General features: G+C 40.4%; 1 protein-coding gene across 8 annotated transcripts in view; it reads right to left on the reverse strand.

Annotated features, from left to right (window-relative positions):
• The window catches only part of LOC123959159 (multiple epidermal growth factor-like domains protein 11), a 119,204-nt gene extending 96,665 nt beyond the window's left edge, over nt 1-22,539 (reverse strand). For 5 of the 8 annotated variants that reach the window (XR_006822238.1, XM_046033070.1, XM_046033068.1 and 2 more), the window contains exons 1-3: nt 22,476-22,539; nt 22,272-22,372; nt 7,730-7,822 (exon numbers count right to left, since the gene is read on the reverse strand). Coding sequence is in view for 7 of the 8 variants with exons in the window: in XM_046033070.1 (XP_045889026.1) it covers nt 7,730-7,822; nt 22,272-22,332 (154 nt within the window). In the remaining variant the exon portion in view is untranslated. Of the gene's footprint in view, nt 1-7,729; nt 7,823-22,271; nt 22,373-22,475 lie in introns of those variants that run through there. The other 3 variants (XM_046033073.1, XM_046033072.1, XM_046033066.1) reach the window with 2 other exon arrangements.
• Nucleotides 22,540-22,964: the final 425 nt, after the last annotated feature.

Here is a 22,964-nt window from a genome sequence, read left to right on the forward strand (position 1 = left end):
ATCTGAGGGTCCTTTGCAATGAGTTTCAAGTACATGGGTCTTTCCCAAAACCAAAGTCACACTCGGAAGTTTTAAAAGCGGCAGCCTGGTGGAGCGGGTACGAATACCTCTGCTGCTATCATATGGACTGCTCCTGATGGTCACATATAGTGTGTGTGTAAGTCTGAAATTAAACTAAGCATTAGTAAGTGGCCATGGTGTATGACATGAGGCTCTACTCATAATCTAGCCTTGCAGTATAACACAGTAATCACACCCCTCCAGGCTGAACACGGCTGCAAAGTTTTGTAGTTTGACCGCTGCTGGTGTTATGTCACTTACATTGGGTCCTAATGGGAACTAGTTTTTAAATGCATAGAAAGACGTAGGGTCCAGCAGACATTGAGGAACATTAGCATTCAATTGGAGTCGTGTTTCTGGCAACCTGGCTAATGTAAATCCAATTTTTTGGTCAAACAACTAATCTTATTATTTAGTTGTTAAATACTCCCCTATTTTATCTAAACTAAAGATTATTTATATTATTAATCCACCCATTGGTTTGTGCACTACCGCTTTGAAGCCTCGAATTTGGCATTTTGTCCGTCGCCATCTTAGTTTTTTTGGAACCTGACGTGACCATATTTGGATAAATTTGACCTGTGTGAAGTGTTTAGGTTGCCTAACCTTAATCGTAGCCTTGACCATAGCATATTTACCACAAACAGTTACTGTAGAGTTAAATCTTTTTAATAACATGATTGCGCGTAATATTGGGTTTTGCAGAATTGTCCTGTTTGGCGATAGGGTTAAGAAGAAAATCAAGTACTTAACAAGACCACAATATATATATTAAAGCCGTCATTTGGGAGAAGGTTGAGAAGATATTATGGACACAACCCTTCATTTGGTGCAACTCTTGTGATCTAGATTTTGAAACTGTGTGCACATAAAAAAGATGTTTTTACATCTCGTGCACTCAAAATCCATTATACACCGTTATTCAGCTGGTATTTCATGTTTCTTGTGCATATAAAAAAAGTACAGAGTCAAATACCAATACACATGCAAGTAAACTAATACAACACTTTGTCCTCACTGAAATTCATCAGTTCAAGTCTGAAGGTGCAGAAGTAATCACTGTTAATCAAAATGATTAATTAATTGCAAACCTAGCAACTTGCTTCTCCTCTAATTCTTTTAAGAATCTTTACCATCTAAAACTGCTTCTTTGCATTATTCTTTACCTTCATCTTCTCTGTCTTGCTCCTGATAATCTCTCTGATCATAATCACCATCTTTACATGATAAGTGCCGTCATAATTTCTACTCATCTACCGCTTACAGGATATCTTCTTTTTCCCTACTTTTGAGGCCTACTTCCTACAGCTCCTCTTTTGTCTTTGCCTTCTCATTCCTGCCTTCCTCTCGTTGCTTCACCCCACTTCTGTCCGCGCTATTTATATTGCCTGGCAGAGCAACAAAGTTCTTCAACTGGACTGGAGTTTGGAGAGGAAAGGCGGCTGAGGCTCACACCAGCTAATCTGCTTAGCTACAGGAGAAGACAACGCAAAGGACATCCTGTGGCCTTCTTTTCCTCAATGTCCTTACTCAGTGAGCCCACTTGAAGTTTAAATCACTTGTTACTTAACATCCTGTGTTCTGAATTCTTCTGGTCTGCGCTCGGGGTTTCAAAAGGAAAGAAACCCACTCAACACAATCATGTAAAAACAGATTAATAATTCTTTACATTGAATCATGTCTCCAGGAAAGTACATTTATACGCTAATAAATGGTCATACTAAATACATTGTGCAGGTAATTGCTGCCTCAGTTATGTTGACTGGCAACTTTTTTTTTCCAGTCCAGTGTTATATTCTGCTTCCACACAGATGTCATAGGCAGGTGGTCGGGGAAGCGGTCGCTTGTAGTGCCGAGAATTATCACACGACTCTGCGGCTCACCTCTGCTCTACAGAGTTTGTCAGCATTTTTTAGCTTATGGTTTTAAAGAGGAAAGGCGTGCCACTTTTTACGGTTTTGGTTTAGTCTCCCCGATGTTCTCAGCTGACCCTCAGTTATATAAAAAGGGGTGGACAAAACAGCTGGAACACCTATCAGTATAACGCAATGCAAATCAACAGCACCACAAACTACATCCTCCAAATTATCATTCAGTTGAATAAACGCCTCTTTAAAACATCACAACCTTCATGGATGGAGGATTTATTGCAGGAATGTATTATTTTCAATAGGTGATCCTAATAAATTGGAGCGTATATTTTGTTTGATTGCTTGGCTTCTTTTTGAGAAAGCACCATTTTTGATTTATTTTTTTATTTTTTTACAGACAGGGTTGAATACCCCTCATTAACAGATCGCAGCTGTACTTTATCTTCATGGCTCATCAGGGTAGTTTGTAATATTCCCCCCTTAACTCATCTGAATTGGAGGAGCAGGTGTTGTCCACCAATCAGGATCCAGCAACGCGTCTGTTCTGCCTGTGAGACATTAAGCCTTTAAATGCATTCAATACATGCCAGTGCAGCTCAACCAAATGTATTTGCGAAACATCATGAAGAACACTGCTCTCATCCTGAGCCGTAGTATATTAGAAAACAAAACAATAAAAAAACAAAACTGGTGCTGGCTTTAAATCTATTACTGGCTACGGGATTAATATCCTCTGACCAATCACGTAAGAGCGTGCATAAAATAAAATGCAGTCTCTGTAGGAATAGGCTCAATATCCCCACGGGAGGGACGATTCAGTCTCACAGTGCAGCATCTTTATAGCAAATTACATTCATCCACAGGTAACGAGCAAATTCTGTTGTAGGGATGCAAGAGGAGGCAGAGTTTTCACGATTTGGTGTATTAATCTAACACGGGACAACGGTAAAATGTTTTTTCTAGTCTTCAGATTGACCTGTCACACAGCAGCACTATCTGCAAGGCGTGGTGTGATACTGAGGCACACTGAGTTCTGCGTTACCACTAAAATAAATAAGAGCTAAATAAGAGGAGACGATAAATAGCTGGATACATGAACAAAGGCAAACAAATACAGCACACTGAAAAAGAAAGTTAAAGTCCAGAGTAAAGCCGACATACTAGATTGAGTTGATCGACATACTCCATCCTCCTCTGCCCCTTAGCCTAAGTGGTGGTAGATTTACCTAACCCCTGTCTTGGATTGGCCTCAGTCCCTCGGCACCTGGGCAGCAATAAAAACAGGTAAACAATGGGAAGTATGGAGCACACCAATAACAAAGCGGGACTAAAGGGGCTGTGTGACTCATTAAGTGCCAATAGTAGCCCAAATCCCCCCAACTGCACACACATTCACCTGTGGTTTATCCTGAGGTGGACTCACGACAGCCGTGAGGGCAGTCTGAGAGTTTGAAGAGCTGAGGAGTGGAACCAAACGGCGGTAATGAGATGGATATTGAGGTGCAAGTCATAGTTTTCAGTCAAGTGACATGCGCGGTGACCTGGAGGGCAAAACAACAGACCAACATAGCGGCTCACACTGCGGATGCCACATAGAGATGCTGCAAAAGCAGCTGAAATTTATTTGGATCACCTTTCAACTTAAGAAAAAGAAAGCTATGAACACAAACTGCAAGTGTTGGGCATATCCGAGCCATTTAACGTTACAGCATCCGTTGCCGCATTTCTACCATTAAATACAGCCAGCTCCCCGCCGCCACTCGACTGCGGTATGTTTCAATTTAACGTGTGGGGATTTCCTCACCTGACACAGCTCAGGCTCGTCTCCTCCTCGATTGGTGCATTCGAAAGCACAACAACCATCCAGCAACTCAAAGTAACAGTGTATTACTTGCTTGGAAAATAACGTCTTTTTTGCCCTCCAAGAGAGTTGTGAAAACTATAAAAAGTTTCATTTCCAGTTTAAAGGTGCAGTCAATTTCTACCGTTTGGTACCACAAAACTGACCTAAATGTCTTCAGTTGCTGAAATTTTAAGGTTTCAAAACTTAAAATTTAAAATGAAATTTAAACCCAAGAACACGCTAAAACAGATGCTGGTACACCCCAAAGACTGCACAGCCAAACACAAGAAAAGCAATCTAGTGTACGCGACCCAATGCACTGACCTGTATATTAGGGAAACTAAAAAAACACTACACAAACTTGGCCATAGGTGGCTCTAACGATCATGACGACTGTCGTCACCACAGCCGGGAGCGCTAACGAACCAGTGGTATCGATGATCCTGGCAAACGACCCCACAGAGGTTAAATGTCATTTCAGAACTAAAGACGTCTCTTGGATGAGGGACGAAACGTCTTCTAGTATCTTCAACAAAGTGCAATTGCCCTTGACTTTGACCTTCTTTGGATAACTATGACCTGAATGAACCTTCACAGACATCTTGTTTCATAACTCACTTTCTGGTCTAAAACGAAACCACTCTGCTGCTACAGTACGTCAAGTTTAACCTTTAACCATCATATTCATCTCAGGAATATTTCCAAAACATCTATGCTCTCTGTTGTGCCCACATCTTTACAGAGACCTGCCCCATCAACATCCCGGATCAAGCACTCGGCAGGTGGTCCATGTTCGGAGCTGTCAGCGCAAGACTCCGGCAATTGAGAGGAGGTGGACTCTGTGTTTTACATCAAACGCAGTCAAGATGGACTCTAGTTTTCTAAAGGTCAGACTGGTTATTGTGAAGATAAAACTTTCTTTTTATCATCTGGTTGCTGCTGTTTACATTCACCCCAGTCAGGTCACAGGAAAAGCCATTTCGTCTTGATTTAAATCAAAACCTGGTGATAGAGCATTTTGTGTTTGTGGAACAGCCTGCCTGTCTATTATTTTATAAGAATAAACACAAGAGGGTTGTGTGTAGGGCTGGGCAATAAAACAATAATTATCGCAATATAATTTTCTAATGTTTAATGTTCAATAAATCGTCAATAAATATTTGCTTTAATTCATTTGAATCACAAACAAATTAGCACCTAATTTTTCTATTAAAATATTTATTTTGTTGAACAAAGAGGCCTGAAAAAACATTAACTAATCATATTTGTTGAAAAAAATAATAGTTTTCAATGTTCTGACTCAGACTTGTGAAGCGATCCGCTGTTTGGCATCAAGTGTTTGTCACATTCTGACCATAAAGAAAAGTTTAACCAAATAATTAACCATCTGGTTTCTTCAATTTTCACTCAGGAGCAAAAATCTTAAAGGAAATAATGATTTGACATTTATCATGATAATTATCAATATCGAATTATATGAAATGGTTTTTATCGTGATAACATTTTTGGCCACAACGCCCAACCCTAGTTGTGTATCTGCATCTATGTTACACAGTATGCATAACATACTTTCTACACTTGATTCACTCTGTATAACACTATAAACTGCTTTAGATTGTGCTCTAAAAATAAACCTCAACGAACAGCAGATGATTTCAAACAGATTTAGATGTTCTACTTGCTCCTTTAACATTTTTATAATGTCTCTGCATGAATTAGCTTGCGGATTGACCTCTACTCTTTATCACCACATCAGATGACTTGGTGTCCCTTTGAAATGCCAAACTCTGATCATTACGTGTGCCCCCGTCACCAACAATTAAAGCCGCGGTAGGCAACTAGCAAAAGACTGCTAGACCCCCCCCCCTCCCTTCAGGCCTCCCTCCAAATCCTCACTTTGTCTGGACTGAATGAAATGACTGGCCGTGCTCGACTGTCCCGTGACAGCCACAGATACCAGATTGTTTTCATTTTCGTGTCAGAGCGTTTGATTTATTGATTGCTGTCGTGGATAATTTCAACAAATATAACAAAAAATGCTTGTGGAATAAAATGCCTACCCCGGCTTTAAATGTTGCTCCAGCTCCAGGTTTAATTTGTGTACATCAGGGACGAAACAAGAGTGTGTGAACCAAAAGATCTCCCCAAACAGCTTGTGCATGCCAGTTACCTTTGACAAACTATGGTTGCAGGCGTAAATAAGGCATTAAAAAAAAATTGTTGTTGCCACAGAACCGGCTGACACCTACAAACACTGAACAAAAAACACACACAACACATGTTATAGCCTTGGCAGCCTGAAAGGCAGACTGGAAGAGACTCCGTCCAACTTGGTCTGATCACCCGATAATATTCCTAATCAGCTCTACAATCATAATGTGTCCCTTTCTTAAGGTGTCATCTATGATCCTACTGACTAGACATCGCCCTGTCCGATATTATCAGCTGATATTTGCGTATCACAGACATGTTGGTGTCAGCGTATATGTTAGCTGATAAGTAACATGTCAGTATAGAATTGCCAAACATATGTTTAATCTAGTTTAGATAACTGTGTGTCTCTTACATAGTCTGTCCACCAGAGAGAGTTTATTTTGAACTGTAAAATGTCCCTCTCAGTGTACACTCACTGGCCACTTTATTAGATACACCTTGCTAGTACCAGATTGGACCCCCTTTTGCCTTCAGAACCGCCTTAATTCTTCATGGCACACTTTCAACAAGGTGTTGGAAACATTCCCCAGAGACTTTGGTCCATATTGACATGATAGCATCACGCAGTCGCTGCAGATTTGTCGGCTGCACATCCATGATGCGAATCTCCCGTTCCACCGCGTCCCAAAGGTGCTCTGTTGGATTGAGATCTGGTGACTGTGGAGGCCGCTGGAGTTCAGCGAACTCATTGTCATGTTCAAGAAACCAGTCTGAGGTGATTTGAGCTTTGTGACATAGTGCATTATCCTGCTGGAAGGGGCCATCAGAAGATGGTACACTGTGGTCATAAAGGGACGGACATGGTCAGAAACAATACTCAGGTAGGCTGTCGCGTTTAAAAACAATACTCAGTTGGTACTAAGGGGCCCAAACTGTGCCAAGAAAATCTCCCCCACACATTACACCACCAGCAGCAGCCTGAACCGTTGATACAAGGCAGGATGGATCCGTGCTTTCATGTTGTTTACGCCACATTCTGACCCGACCATCTGCATGTTGCAGCTGAAGAGCAGACTCATCAGACCAGGCAACGTTTTTCCAATCTTCTGTTGTCCAGTGTTGGTGAGCCTGAGTGAACTGTAGTTTCCTGTTCTCAGCTGACAGGAGTGGCACCCGGTGTGGTCTTCTGCTGCTGTAGCCCGTCTGCTTCCAGGTTCCACGTGTTGTGCGCTCAGAGATGGTATTCTGCATAGCTTGGTTGTAACGAGTGGTTATTTGAGTTACTGTTGCCTTCCTGTCATGTAGAACCAGTCTGCCCATTCTCCTCTGATCTGGATATTTTCTCTTTTTCAGACCATTCTCTGTAAACCCTAGAGATGGCACGTTCAAAGTCACTTAAATCCCCTTTATTCCCCACTCTAATGCGCTGTTTGAACTTAAGCAAGTTGTCTTGACCACGTCTACATGTCTAAATGCATTGAGTTTCTGCCATGTGATTGGCTGATTAGCTATTTGTGTTTACAAGCAATTGAACAGGTGTACCTAATAAAGTGGCTGCTGATTGTATATCTTGGTTACAGTTCATTAATAACCCAATTTAAATGATTGTTTGTTTATGTTATGTGTACGTTAAACAATTTATATAAATATATAGCTGTTTTGTCCACATATGGTGTACTAATTTATGTAAACGTGAGGAAAAAGATGAAGAGCGAAGGCAAACTTCAGCCCTATAGAGCCTGTTAACTTGAGCTTTAACACTAATTGTGAAGTGAAGCAAGCTGCTATAATTTGTACTCACCACTGGAGCAGTCCAGTCCTCCCCAGCCCGGCTCACATTGGCAGGTATCAGGAGAGACACACCGTCCGTGGGCACACTCTTCAGTACACAACGCTTTGGAGAAAGAAGAGGACACCAAGATTAATGCCAAACCCCTGCTTCTCTCCGACTGTCTTCTCAACGCTGACAAATTACCAACACCCTGTATACTTTTACAGTTACAGTCCCTAAATCGTGCAAGTTGAGTTGTAGGAGAAACTCTGAAACATAAACGGTGATCAGGTGTCCTCATCCAGCATCAGATCATGGCTCTTTTATTTATAGCTTTAATGTTAGACTGCAGTAACGTCTCAAAAACAGAAATAATATAGTCTGTGTGTGTTACTTTACAACTGCTCATTACACTTTCTTCAAAGGGCTGTTTCCAAAGTTTGATGCTTATCTGTGAATATCTTATTGCTTGGGTGATTTGTTTCACATTTAACGGTTGTGCCTCTCAAGTCAAGTCACATTTACTTATATTGCACATTTAATACAATGTAAGTATGAACAAAATGGATAATGAATTTAAATTAAACATACACACCCACACCTAGAGAGAAGGACGGACAGAGAGATGGAGACACTTTAGCTATAAGCCTGAGAGAACAGGTAGCTCTTAATCCTGCTTTTAAAAGACAGTGCAGTTGTTGTGGTACATCATATATCATCAGGCAGTTTGTTCCAGAGAGTGGGCCCATAATAACTGAATGCACTTACACTTACACAATTACTACTGATCATGAGTACAGTTAGGAGACGCTGTCTAGTGAGGCTACATACAGACCGCCTTAACTTACTGGTAGAGGTTGTCAGGGTAGAATGCAGCCTGAAAGGAATACCTGCAGACAGTACTCAGGGCTTCAAATATTACTTTTCTTGTTTTGGGTAAAAACAAAACAAAAAAATAAACATTAAATGCATTTTTTGTGACATTTTCTATACACAGCAATCAATAAATCAAATGACACAAAAATACGGTCTCTGTGGCCGTTGCAGGACTGTAAAAAGCAAAAAGGTCAATCATTTGCTTTGGTCAGAATATAATGAATGGCTGCCTACCTGTGCTCACTGTACATGAAGATGTGTTTTGGGGGGAAGTGGCTTTGGAGAGAGGCCTGGAGGGAGGGGGACTTTCAGAAATATAAAGACTCATTGCTGATCAGAAGGAGGTTCTGATTGTTGCCCCATGATTATGTAAAATACTGGGCCTCTCTCCTCTGCTGCTCACTCCAACCTGCGTAGTTTATGGAGAGTATTTAATCCCATCAATCCCATGTTAGGGAGCCAATCAGATCTTGTTTTTTTTTTTTTACAAGTAAGAAATAATATTAAACAGATCTGTAGCTGCTGAATTTGAAATGCCTGTGCAAGCAAAACTTGGTGTCTGTCTGACCCGTTCGATCCGTTGATCGAGCTTGTGAGGCCGTTACACCCAAACCTTGGACCGCTCTTACTGTCTGCTGATTCTGCGGTTTTGTTCAAAAGGCAGCTAGAGACTCTTGTTTAGACGGGCAGTATGCAGCAGGGGCCTCATTTAGGAAACTGCGCAGAATCCTCATTAAAACTGTACGTGTGCCCAAAAGGCTAAAATGGCGTACGCCAAAAAATATTCAGAACGTGCGTACGCACACCTGTAAGCAAGTTCCCTTTAAAAATCACAATCAACTTGAAATGTGGGGCATGTGAGGGAGCTCCATGCCGGACCCTCCAAACGCAAATAGTTGCCTATAAATGGTACGCATGGTTCAGAGTTCGGAGGAGGACCGCACATTCTCCCACCAAGTTTGTTTTTTCTAGATCACGTTTCCAGCCCCGTTTTGTACGTACGCACCGTTTATAAATGAGGCCCCCGGTGTGCATTGTGTATTTTTACTATGTGCTGTGTTTTTAGTTTGCGGCTCAGGTGGTCACTTCATCTTCTGGGATTTCTTTCTTGTGTGTTACGGTTTTTTAAAAGCATTTTATAACTTATGTCAGTGAAAACAACAATGTTTACTTATAATCTAGCTGTCTCTTGTTAGTTTCTCCAACGTTGCCTACCCTCGCTTGAATAGTGCACAGGTTTACATATCACTTAGATTTTCTGTTATACTACCATTATTATAAAGTTTCATCCCCCGCACTTCTGAAACCTATGGCCATGTGTGATTACAGCATTTTCAGACGATAGAATTTGTAGAAATGTATCTGACTGAGTATGTAAGGTGTTTTTTTTTCAGATGACGGATTCATAAAAGGCCACAAAGGTAATGGATTCAGTGTACAAAAGCCTTAAACCGGTGCAAAGTACCCCCTTTTCAGCGCTGCACCTTAGAGAGTTATTATTTCTCATTGTTTCTGAAATGACAAATTAATATATCAATGGGGCACAGATTAATCGATCAAGAGTACAAATCGTGAGCAGCTGTTAATATGTATGTATTTACCAACCTAAACAAAATCAACACAACTCAGATATGGTAGGATGCTACCAGTCTGCTGATAGCATGTAATGCATATTATCTGCTTCGTACAGCAAACAGATAAGGCAGCACTGACTTCTTCATTTTCACCTTACGCTTTTCTAACCGGTGTAATATTTCATTTCGACACCACCTTACAGTTGAGAGCTGTCACACACTATCTGAAGGTTCAAAACAAATGACTCTATCACAGCATAATAAATGATGCAGTGTTTTCACAGGGCTGCCGTGTCATTATCTTGTTCAGCGATTAGCTTAGAGGCCAAAGGTGATCACGAGAAGGCGTGAGGAAGAGGAGGAAGGGAGAAAAAGTAAAGAGACAAAGAGGAAAAATAAACAGGGGGGGAAAAAAAACAATAGAGACTGAAGAGACAGACAAAAGCAAAGAAGTAGTGAGCAATAAAGACACAGAAAAGACTAATGGCACGCACACACAGACACACCAATCGCTCTCTGTATCACAAATAAAACCTAAAAGTGAATCTGAAAGTGAATCCCTCCCACTGACTTCAAAGAGAAACACGTAAAACTTTAAAACAATGGCCGTCAGAATGACTTTTAATAATATAAACTTCACTTTTTCACATCCTATTATTATGTCATTGCACCATAAAGAGTCTTTTATATTGTATAATGTAATGTACTATATGTTTCTATAATGTGGTTTAATGGTATTTAGTGTCATGTAGTGTACTACCTGACGCTAACTATAACTCTACAGTACTCACACTGAATGTTCATTTATCCATATAGCATTTGTGTAAATGTTTTTGCCAAGGTTAGGTCTTTGGTAAAGTCTCTTTGTTGTCTCTCTATCCATATAATTTTTAACATATAGATATACTTAAGGATCTAAACTTGGGCATAGATATCCATGTGTGATTGGATGATAATTTAACCGAGCTACCTCAACCTAATTTAACAGAATGATGACACAAGCCAAGTTTCCATCCAGATATCATTAAAATTTTAACCACATCTCCAGAACAACTGGCAAAAGGTAACGCTACTTAATGTGTGTTTCGATCCACTGCCACTGTTTGAATATTATGAGTTGGTCACATCAAGACAAAGAGTTAGTGGTGGTAATCCTGCAGAGGGGTGCTTTTAAACCGCGGCAGAAGAAGGCGGCGTAACTTAAGTGAAGGCTATCAAATCTCAAGCATTAGAAAACCACGTGGAAAACCGGATGGAACGGATGGAGAGGTTCTTCAATACTCATGTTCTACTTGACAGAAGTGTCACAAAGCTGCATATTTACGCTTCATGCGCACCTCGATTTATTGCACTTAGTGGCAGTTTCTTCTTATCGATACGTCCGCGAAGCATAAAATGTTTTTTGTGCAAATTGCAAATGTGCATAAAAAAGTTGGATGGAAACTCATTTACTACCTATTTGTAGGAAGGATCCTGATGAGCATCTGCAGGAAACCCAGTTTAAATTGACGCCACACAAACAAATGTATTTAAAAAAGCCCTGTAATATGTTGAATGTCAAAGCTAAATGTTAAAAGGAAGCATGAAAACTCATTAAACAGGTTAAAGAAAGTATGAAAGTATGTGCTACTGGGGGATTAAGACACCAACCATGAACCACAACATACCCTGGTTCGTTTCCTCCCCTCAGGCCCTGTCATCTCTCAACTGTCGGCTATGTGATGAAGTCTTAAAATCCCAAGCATATAATTAAAAACTATATATGTATATCTGCCAGCGATGTTACAGGTGTACCCTGCCATTTGACGCATCCCTCAAAACCCCACATTGCTTAATGGAATGACAAATCTAAGCAAAACCAGCTTTATTACCATCTGTGTCACTTGTTAAAAGTGAAAGACTGAACTTTATGTAACATCCCCTCCACCTCATTTTGGGAGGATCACTTGTGTATCACAGTATGAATACTGCATCATACATCAGGTAGGGATTGTGCTGGGAGAAGACGGGCTGACAGCTTGGAGACTTTAGCTCCTCCATCACAGAGATATGATGTGCTGCTGCTCTGGTTCTCTGTTTGCGCGACTGATTTCTCTCTAACAGAAACAGGCGGCTTGACTTGTATAAATATATGTGCACAGGAACAAATGAACATCACATAAATGAAAAAGAATGCCTCTTTAGTTTCTGCATCTGTATGCTGGGACTTGTTGGATGTACACATGCAATGCAAGCTCATACACACCCAACTAATCCTGCATCACACACTTCCATGCTATTTTTTAACTACACTACACAGTTTAAGGCTATGAGGTGCAATTTAAAATCAGCACAGCACACAAAATTGAAGTGCTGAGTTTTGAAAGTTGCAAGGAAGTATGCGAGCAGGGAGGAAAAGTGGGTACAGTGGATGCGGAAGTGAGACTGGCCTCAGTAAAGCTGGGTTTTACGGTAGTTTAGCCACAGAGGGGTCGTCCTCTCTAAATTTATAGTGGCAGTGTGTTAACATTTTACAGCTTTTTCTTGCATTAGGACAGGAATCCTCCCAGAAACATGTACTTGGCACTGCATGCTGAGTAAAGATTTATACTAACGGCTGGTAAAAATTTCTGCCTGTACTACTGAAAGCTTTACGTTTGCTCAGAAATACAGCAGACACTGTGAACAGGACTGGTGTATTTCACTTGTGGCAAATGTGGCTCAGTGTAGGATTTGTCTGGACTATTTCCCATTAAAAGCAAGAAACATTAGAAACACTGTTGAATATTAAGAGTTAACTAATTCAGTTCAATGTTTAACAACAAACTAGGGATGTCAGTCTCAGAGTCGTATATACGACACTGTAAGATTATAAACATAACCTTACAGTGTCTTACACACAGGAATAACAACAGGACATCAGTAAAGAGGGATCTACGTGGGTGAGAACCTGGCTGTCCTGGTACTACTAAACTACAACTAATTTGTTTACGTTAGGGAATGTCTAGAATAAGATCAGGTAAACAACTGCGGTCATGGTTAAAGGAGCATATTTGTTTGTTAAACTATTTTAAAAATGTAATCTTAACATCCCCAGTTTGATTCTGGCTAGTAGGCCTTTTCTGTCATCCACCTTGCTCTCTCCCCATGTTTCCTGTCTCTACTGTCAGCTTCAAATAAAGAGGATAGTTTTTTAAAAAGACATCTGCCTTTGTACTTAGTTCAGTCATTACTCTCGTGACTGCAAATTTGTTCGAAAAAGAGCAAACAAATTGTTTTAGGTGCTTCAGCAAATTTATGTTGAGGCTTTATTTGGGTGGTTCCCAACATTGTTCTGCCTAATTTCCCCTTCAAGTGAAGTAATGTCAAAGGGTTAGGTTCTGCCAAAAAGTGATTTTCAGATTTTTGCATTTCAATTATTTTTAAAAGCCTAAATTTTTCATCTTTCCTATTAATAATTTCACGACCCCTCTGCTTTTTCTTCTGACCCCTTAGGTGGGTCACGACCCTCTGGTCGGGAACCACTGGTTCCACTGTACACATAAACAGCTGTGAAATTAAGTGGGGTGGGGTCACTCCTGCAAACACAACAGCCTGAGCTTTATAATGAGGTAGAAGCCACCAGGATTAATAGTTTCTATGAGAGCGCTTATTTGTGCAGTCCAGCATATTTTCAGAAAGAGAGAGAATTTATTTTTTTTATAATAAGACAGCAAAACCACATGCTCGTTTTATCCTGAAGGAGAGTTGATAAATCATTAAACATCACCTTTCATCCTGTGGATTGGAGCAGAAACAGCTACAAGGAGGATTAAATCAGCAACGGGTACAAAAAGATTAATAGATATCAAATTAAATGATCGCTACCTAACTCCAGCTATTGTCTCGGCTTGCAGAAGCAGTCTCCAGTGCCCTTGAATCTCTTGATCGGCTGCTACAGGAAGAATGTGAGCGGAGGTATGAGCAACACCTGAATGAACAGCATTTGGCTGTAAGTGTACACCTGACATCTTCCTCCATTGTCTGATCTGTCGAAAGAGTTTATCACGGCAGAAGCTGCGGGTGAAAGTTTAATTGTTGAAAAAGTTGTGATATTTCTCCTCTTGTACTCGGGACATAACATGATGTCCCATTTAGACACATTTTTAATCATTAGACTTTTTTTTACTTAGAGACAAAGTTGCTGAATAAGTAATCTCATATAGAAAAAATCTCTATGAATAATGGATGTAACCAAATACAAATAAATTATTCGAATATAAAAAGAGAATGCTCTCTGCACAGATATGAATGGCAACCACATTTTTGCAGTAATATTAACCAGTCACGTTGCAGTTTACATCCATGTCTGTCCAGACTACAGTCCGTCCGGAAATACTAGAAGGAATTGAATTAAAAAGGTATAAAGTGTATTTTTTAACTATATTGATACGTATGTAAAAGTTTTACAGGAGTGGGAAAATGCTGTAAAGTAAGAATGCTGAATGTTAATAGGTAAGATTTATCAATTTGACAACATATAACGTGAGTGACCAGATAAAAAATCTAAATCATATCAATATTTGGTGTGACCACCCTTTGCCTTGAAACAACGTCAATTCTTCTAAGTACACTTGCACAAAGTCAGGGGTTTTGTAGGTGTATGATTAAACAACTTTACCAAACAGGTGCGAATGATCATAAATTTACAGTCTATAGTTGAAACACAATCGTTAACTAAATCAGAAACAGCTGTGAGGGAGGAATACAGCTGTGTGAGGAACAGCCGCACTCAGCTAACAAGGTGAGGATGCTGTACTGTCAGAAGTCATACACGATGGCAAGACTGAGAACATCAAAAAGACATAAGGTTAAACTACACTGCATCAGCAAGGTCTCTTGCAGGCAGACATTTCAAGGCAGACAGGTGTTTCCAGATGTGCTGTCCAAGCTCTTGTGAAGAAGCACAAAGAACGGGCATCGCGTAGGACCGCAGACGCAGTGGCCGGCCAAAGAAACTCACTGCAGCAGATAGAAGACACTTCACGCTTACTTCCCTTCACAACAGGAAGATTTCAAGCAGTGCCACCAGCTCAGAGCTGCAGAAACCAGTGGGACCCTGCACCATCTTCTGTCCAGATAAGTCTGTACAGAAACACGGGATCGGGGGTGCAGAAAAATTGCAGCAGGTGCTCTGATGTGACGAGTCAAAATTTTAAAATATCTGGCTGTAGCAGAAGGGAGATTGTTTGCCGAAGGGCTGGAGAGCGTCACAAAAATAAGTGTCTGCAGGCAACAGTGAAGCATGGTGGAAGTCAGGGGCTGCATTTCTGCAAGCGGAGTTGGGGGTTTGGTCAGAATTAATGGTCTCCTCATCGCTGAGAAGTACAGGCCGATACTTAATTATCATGCAGTGCCATCAGAGAGGCATCTGATTGGCCCCAAATTTAGGCTGCAGCATGACAACGACCCCAAAACATACAGCGAAAGTCATTAAGAACCATCTTCAGCATAAAGAAGAACAAGGAGTCCTGGAAGTGATGGTTTGGCCCCCACAGAGCCCTGATCTCAACATCACCCAGTCTGTCTGAGATTACATGAAGAGAGAGAAGCAACTGAGGCTGCCTAAAACCACAGGAGGACTGTGGGGACCTGCCTACCTGCTGTGTACCAAGAAGAACTGATGCTGTTTGAAAGGCAAAGAGCGGTCACACCAAAATGTCTGCAGTCACATGATTCTGGTGATGCTTGTAATAAGACAGGAAGTGAAAGGCAGAATGGACGAGATGGAAGAAAGCCCGTACAGTGCTAGTTGTTGTTTGTTCATTGTGTCGTTCCAGTCAACAAGTCTGTGAAATTCTTGAAAACAATTCATTCTAAAATTATGGCTAAAAAGTTTTTGAGGACCTTGAAGCCAAAAGTGCCATGATTCAGAGTCATGGTCACAATCTCCCCTCCTGTTCCTGAGTTATAGTGTGTTTCCAGGACATTTTAGTGTCACAGTGAAATTGACCTTTGACCACCAAATTCTAATCAGTTCAACCTTGAGTCCAAGTCCACATTTGTGCCAGATGTAATGAAATTCCCTCATGACGCTCCTGAGATATTGCGTTTATGGAAAGGAAGGACGAACAACCTGAAACTCCACATATATACACACAGTCGTTCTACAGTACAACTAAAGGCTAAAAACACACAGCTGTAGATGTACATTTTTAAGTTTAATATACAGACATGTGGTTCATCCTCAATAACTATTCATCAATTTTCAGCAGAGGTCTTTTGCTGTGCAGGATAAAGCTTAGCTAAAGTTTGTTTACGTCATCTTCTGATTATGAAATCTGACTGTCTCCTTGAACAATTTGACAAGAGACAGGAAAGTGAGGGGCCGCCTCATTTCAGTGCAATGAGACAAAATGCAAACATTATTTTTATCTGGACCTCCTTCAGCTGTACACAACCTGCAGGTTTAGAAGACAAATCATGCAATAACGCACAATGCAACCTGACCTATATATATATATATAAATGGCAGTATAAAACAATTTGACGCAGATAATGAGGTAGTCTAGACAGTTTAAACTTCCAGTGTAAATCTGAATATAGATATTTTGAAATACACAGTTCTCCGTTGAACCACTAATGTGTTTATTATTTAGCATTACTGTAAAAATAATTATTTTAAAAAGAAAGAAACATCGTTACAGGATCACAAAACGTTTTAGTTTTAGAATGTGATCAAAAATCACACTCCAAAAGTTATATAGGGGGTAAAGACTGAAGCAGGTCGATGGGTGACGAGCATTCAGGACACCAGAGGGGAAAAAGAGGACAGAAGGAGTTGAACTGAGAATGAAAAAGGGGACGACTGCAGGAGGAGTCATACTGACGAGAGATAAAATGGCCTCAGGCAGAAGAATAATAAGACAGAAAACTAAACAAAACAATAAAAGAAATCGGTGTTTAGCTAAAATACCTAAAAGTCTAGAAGCAAAAAGAGTAAACATGTAGTACAGCCCGCTGCACATAATTACATGTTTATTTAAAACATACAGACAAACAGAAAAAAAGAGCGCTCACATAACAGCCAGAAAACACAGACAGAGGAAAGCCCTATAATCAAATTAGCAGCCCTCCCCCCCCTCAATCTTTCTCTGTCGGGGAGGGAAAACTTTCAATTAGCTCAGGCTGTGCATATCGCACAACAAAAGACCTGTCCAAGGTCGTTAACGTTAGCGAACCAGGCAGGCGTCTCTTCTTAGTTAACGTTGAAGAATTAGCTTCCGGCAATCAAACTACTCAGCCAACGGACGCAGGAGGACACGTGTGTGTGTGTGTGTGTGTGTGTGTGGTGTGTGTGTGTGTTGTGTGTGTGGGTGGAGGCAGCATCACACAATGGAGGCGAGGAGTATTTGTCTAGGTCCCCCGGGAGAATCTAATAAAGTTGTTTACAAGCATATCTTGAATAAAGACACACAATACGCTCCTCTTTACCTTCCCCTCCCCTCAGGCAAACCCATTCACTTCCTCTCTGCAATAAGAAAAGGAAACGCTGCCCTATAGAATTTACCATCTAGGGTGGATAATTGATTTCTTTTGCTGGATCTAGAAAGGTACACCAGCATGTGATAAAGACCAGGCAGGGAGATAGATTCTCTCTCTCTCTAACAAACGCTGACATTGTTTCTGACTGGTGTGAATTCAGATTTTTTTGACTTTTCTAAAGTCAAGCTTCACACATTTTATCACTTTTATCTGCACGTGTTTGTGTACAGGTGGACACAAAAAAACATGTTCTTCTAAACAACACAAAAGGTAAATCCCCAGTCTGTTTAAAGCTTTGTATGACCCCCTTCCAACACCACTTCACCCTCGTCATATGAGATCCAGCCGCTAGTCCAACTCGCCCTGGGATCTTTATTGTGTAATGGGATTCATTTTTACAGAAACGTTTCAAACACATCCATAAACAGCCAACGTACAGTACATACACAAATACTAACAGAAATTCTAACTGGCTAGAGGCAAAAATAAAAAGACAGCCAAGCTTATCTGTCCTTTCAATATAAGTGCCCGTTCACTCTGAGACACTAAACACTAATGTTTCCGGTGGAGTCTGTGAAAATGTTACTTGGAGAGAGTCAAATATTGTACCTGCTCTTCTTCTCTAAGAGGCTGCTTCTTCCCTGTATGAGTAAGAGAGGTTCATAAGTTCACTACAGCAGTGATTTAGAGAAGCAAAGGTTGTTTTTGGAACATTAATAGTGGTGCGTTCGTCACACTACGAGCTCAACAGGCTCTCAAATGACTCATTTGTGCTCTTAGATTACTTAATTTAGGCTCTGGAATTGTTTATTTCTGAGCACAAATGGATAGAACATATCATTAAATAATGTTTATATTTAAACATCATGTTAAACAGATGTCGGACATAAAGTTGTTAAAAGGACAAAAACTAAAGTATATCCAAGCAGCGCACTTAGCCTGCTAATGACCTTACAATCTACTCTATATCATGATACTGTCGCAGTAGGAACTGAAGTCACGTTATTGTGTCTAGCAGTACTGATCAGCTTTGGCTGCTATAAGTTAGCTGCAAACGTACAACTGGGAATGTCCTAATCAGTCTATTTGCACATCCTGCAGACACAGAAGAGGAGCATTGATTTGAGGTTAAGTTTTGTGGCCACCAGGCATGTCCAAATTCACTCTCCTTTTAGCTCTTCTGTGGTCTTCACACATCTCCTAGTCTCCTGTCACACAACACATAACAAAATGATCCACAGATTATATAAAAATCTTGATAAGTGCACCTTCTATGCAGTTTGGTTTGGATTTTGGACAGAGATACGTGGACACACATGTGGCCTGTTAAAAAATGTTCTCCCTTAAACATACTGTATGTTTCATGTTAACAATTAACATATAATTCTGTTAATGTGTGCACAAATAATAATTTTACATAGATCTACCAGTTTTCTCCCAATAAGTTAATATACAGTCTATTACAATATACATTTCAACATATAATGCTGTAAATAAAAACAAAAAAAACTTTCATTAAATGTTTTTAAAGTGCGTAAATAAATCCGAAATTGTGTAACCCTAACCCTGGGTCGTCACTGCGCATGTGTAGGCGTAGCGTGTTTGCGGCGGCAGTAGAGGAACACTTGCTGAAGAGAGCGAGCCCCAGCTTCACTGGTGTTGTGCCGAGTTGTCCGCACCTCGGATAATTTATCACCGTTGATGAACCACACAAATAATGTTTTATCATTTTTAAATAGCCGGCTACTTAAAATAGACCCGCGAGGAACCGCGATGTGCACGCAGTTGTCGGCAGCACGGCGTGCACGCAAAACTCTGCACAAGACCGGTGAATGACAGGCGAGATAGAGAGAGAGTCAACAATAAGCCTCAGTTTAGCTGGAAATTCAGCTTCTCAAGATTAAAGCAGAGCCACCACTTGTTAGCCACATGATTCGACTATAGGCAGGACTTGACTATTCTGATTAGACTATGTAAACCCTTAGCTGGGGACAGCCCTAGTAATCAGTGTGAACAATTTATTAATTTGAGAGCACAAATTATTAATTTATTATTGTTTTTTTGGCCCCCCATGATACCAGCCAGGCTGTGTATGATCCAAAGACCAGAGAAGAAGGGTGAAAGATTGAGCCACATCAGAGACACTGTCTGAAAAAACCCAATACATTTAGTAGACTGCTGGGAGTTGAATAGCATGTCTGAAACGTGGCTTTGTGAAGTCCTTTTGGAGCTAAATTCTGTTTGTTAACTTCTTTTCTACGACTGCCATAGAGTATCAAAACATAATACAAACTCATTAAATTAACTGTTTTAAATCAGCCTAAATCATGTGATCATGGTTTTGCCCTGCTGACTAGCGGCAGGGCTTAGGAGTGGCAGTGTGTGAGTTTATGAGTCAGTTTGTGACTTTGAGAGACTAGTAGCAGTGTGTGTGTGTGTGTGTGTGCTTCTCTAACAATTAAGAACAGAAGCTGAAGACTCGGTTTACAGTTAAATAAAGAATCAAATGCACACGTGTCGTATCAGCTTCGAGTGAACATCTGTTGTCTCATCTGCTCGGTGTAATTGTCTGATGTTCTGTTTGATGTAAGAGTCGTGTTTTTCTTTGGCTGGAAAAACTTTAAACGAGCTTCACAAAAATAACTATGTAGAGAAATATTGGTGTTTTATCTCACTGACCAACCTTTTTAACAACAGATCCGTCCCACGCACCAGGGATTAAAGCGAAACACAAGCCACATTCACCTCATCTGTTACTGAGGTGAATGTGACAAATATCACAAAGAAATCCTTTTTCAAATAAGTAGATGGTCTCTTGCACAACAGAGGAAAAATGAGCCAAAGCCTGAAGCAGTAAATGATCCAAGAAGACGCTATTGTTCAAACAACATATCTTCAGAATAAAGCTTTAAGAGATATCTGACGATCTGACATCTATCTCCATATTAGCTAGCAGACGTTTTCTGCTTGCAGCTTTTGTTTCTCGTTTTATATTTTTCCCCCCCTTCTGTTTACGTTGATTTCAAAAATCTCTGTGTGGCAAAAAAGTAGAAATGGATCCACTTTGTAACAGAGCAGGATTGATCTAACTTTGACAGCTCTAACAGCAGATACAGATAACCGCCTGGGCGCAAGCGAAAAGATAACGACTTAGAGTGAATCACTGTTCCACAAGATACATTGCAATTTTAACAAGCCTGAATACTTTGTGTGTATCTAGTGGAGAAAAAAAAAGTTTGAAAATAACAATGCAGATGACAGGAAAATGATTTTGTTTGTTGCAGAGATGTTATGCAGAGCACACGTTCCTCTGCGGTGGAGATACTTCTGTCTGATAGGAAACACCAGTGGTTGATAGGTTTTATTGCCATTTGACCAAACACAATGTGCATTTGCAGCCTTATAAGAGCACCGTTACTTCACATACATAAGAAGAGAGTAATGTGTGTTAATGTTTTTGTTCAGCCAGAATGGGTTTTATTAAATATATAAAAGTTTATTTCATTGTGATATCAGACACAACAGCATTATGAAAAGCTTTTTGCCTTCCAGCAGCAGAGAATCAAGTTATTAACAAGACAATTATATAAAATAAAGTGGTCAAAAGATACATTTGTTATATGCTGCTGTTTAAATATGGATTATTACGTTTTCTGGACAGACGTATGACGTGAGCAATTGCATTTGAGTTTAAAACTTATTACACCATGGCCACTGAGAATGTACATATAGTATAACTGCATACCTCTGATACAGGTGTTCATTTGCAGATTGAAGCAGTGTTAAAAACTGCACTAATCAATATTTTTATATAAGCTATGACTATTAAATGGCTACATGTAATGTGATTGGAGGGGCTCGTCTCTACAGACCCTCTCAGCGGGTTATAGCTCAATTTTTGGCTCTACGTGACCACACTTCAACCTCGTTTCCAGCTGCAGCAGGCAGCTGTTTTCAGGAGAGAGAAGCCCCGATAGATCCGCTGTACACTGTCTGCTCAGCGCCAAACAGCAGACAGACACGATTAGAGACCAGCTGGTGAAGAATATCTCATATCTTGTCTTTTGCCGTAGCAAATTCATAAGGAGATAATATGTCAGTGTTGAGGTTAGCTTGTTTCATTGGCCCCAAATGAGCAAAAATAATCAATAAAAATAAATCTAACATTTCCCTTGGCCTCTCTGTAAAGCTGCCTTTAAAACCTTTTCCTCCTCGAAGTAGTTTCGGTCCTGATTCTTGCAAAAATCATGCGTCTCTGGAAACATAATTTTATGTGATACACCACAATTCTCTATTCTTGTTTGAGTGTATTCACAGTCAGAGAGCAGATGATTAGTGACCTCTCTCTGTATGTGTGTGATGGGTTAGGGTTTCAATAGTTTTCTATAATCTGCCCCCTGTTGTACTTGTCGCACCGGCTACATGCTGTCAAGCAATGCAAGAAGCAGAAATTCTAAAGAGCTATAAAACGATTCTTTGTTAACCATTACCATAAATGTGCAGCTTTCATCTTGTTGAGTATTAAACCTTACAGGCAGCACGGTATCATTTTATTGTCTTGTTTATGTGTATAAAAATGTATGTTTAGCTGACTTTATCCAGACATCAACACAACTTACGAACACACAGGTTTCCACTTTCATAGAAGCCTGGGCAGCACTGAGAGCGTCGCCTGTACATGGTCCTCACGCCTCGTCTGTACGCCGTCTTGTAGCTGATCCTGAACATGACACACACACACACACACACATACACACACACATAAAGTGAGGAGTGCGTAAATTAGTGTAATTTGTGATTATAATAGAAAAATGAAAGACTACCGTCACTCGTCTATCATTATTCTCTAAACGGCCGACTGAAAGGACACACTCAAATGTATTCCTGAAAGAAGAAGAACTCAAATTTGTACATGAATTTAAGTACCTTGGCGTTTCAATGATCTTTTCACAACATTCAAACCAATAGTCACTTTTCAAACTTTTTTAATCACTGCTTAATCCTGCAGAAACATAACTTGCTGAGCTTTGAAAAGGTTTCAAAGTTAATATTTGCCTGCGCTATACATGAGATCCTACATGGACTTGCTCCACCCCCACTAAGTGAATGCATTAATTTGAAAACAGCTGGTGGTGGCAGAAGTGTAACCAGGGCCTCCACGAGAGGTGGCCGCACGGCGCCGTACAGGCGTACAACATTTGGACAGTTTGTATCGTCAGTTAAGGGGACAGAATATCCGAGTTACCCCAGCTTTAAGAACCGTCTCAAACAATGGCTCAAGACCACTATTGCATGTGTATGGGTTTGTTCAC

Source organism: Micropterus dolomieu, linkage group LG20 (genome assembly GCF_021292245.1).
Source record: "Micropterus dolomieu isolate WLL.071019.BEF.003 ecotype Adirondacks linkage group LG20, ASM2129224v1, whole genome shotgun sequence".
Taxonomy (NCBI): Eukaryota; Metazoa; Chordata; class Actinopteri; order Centrarchiformes; family Centrarchidae; genus Micropterus; species Micropterus dolomieu.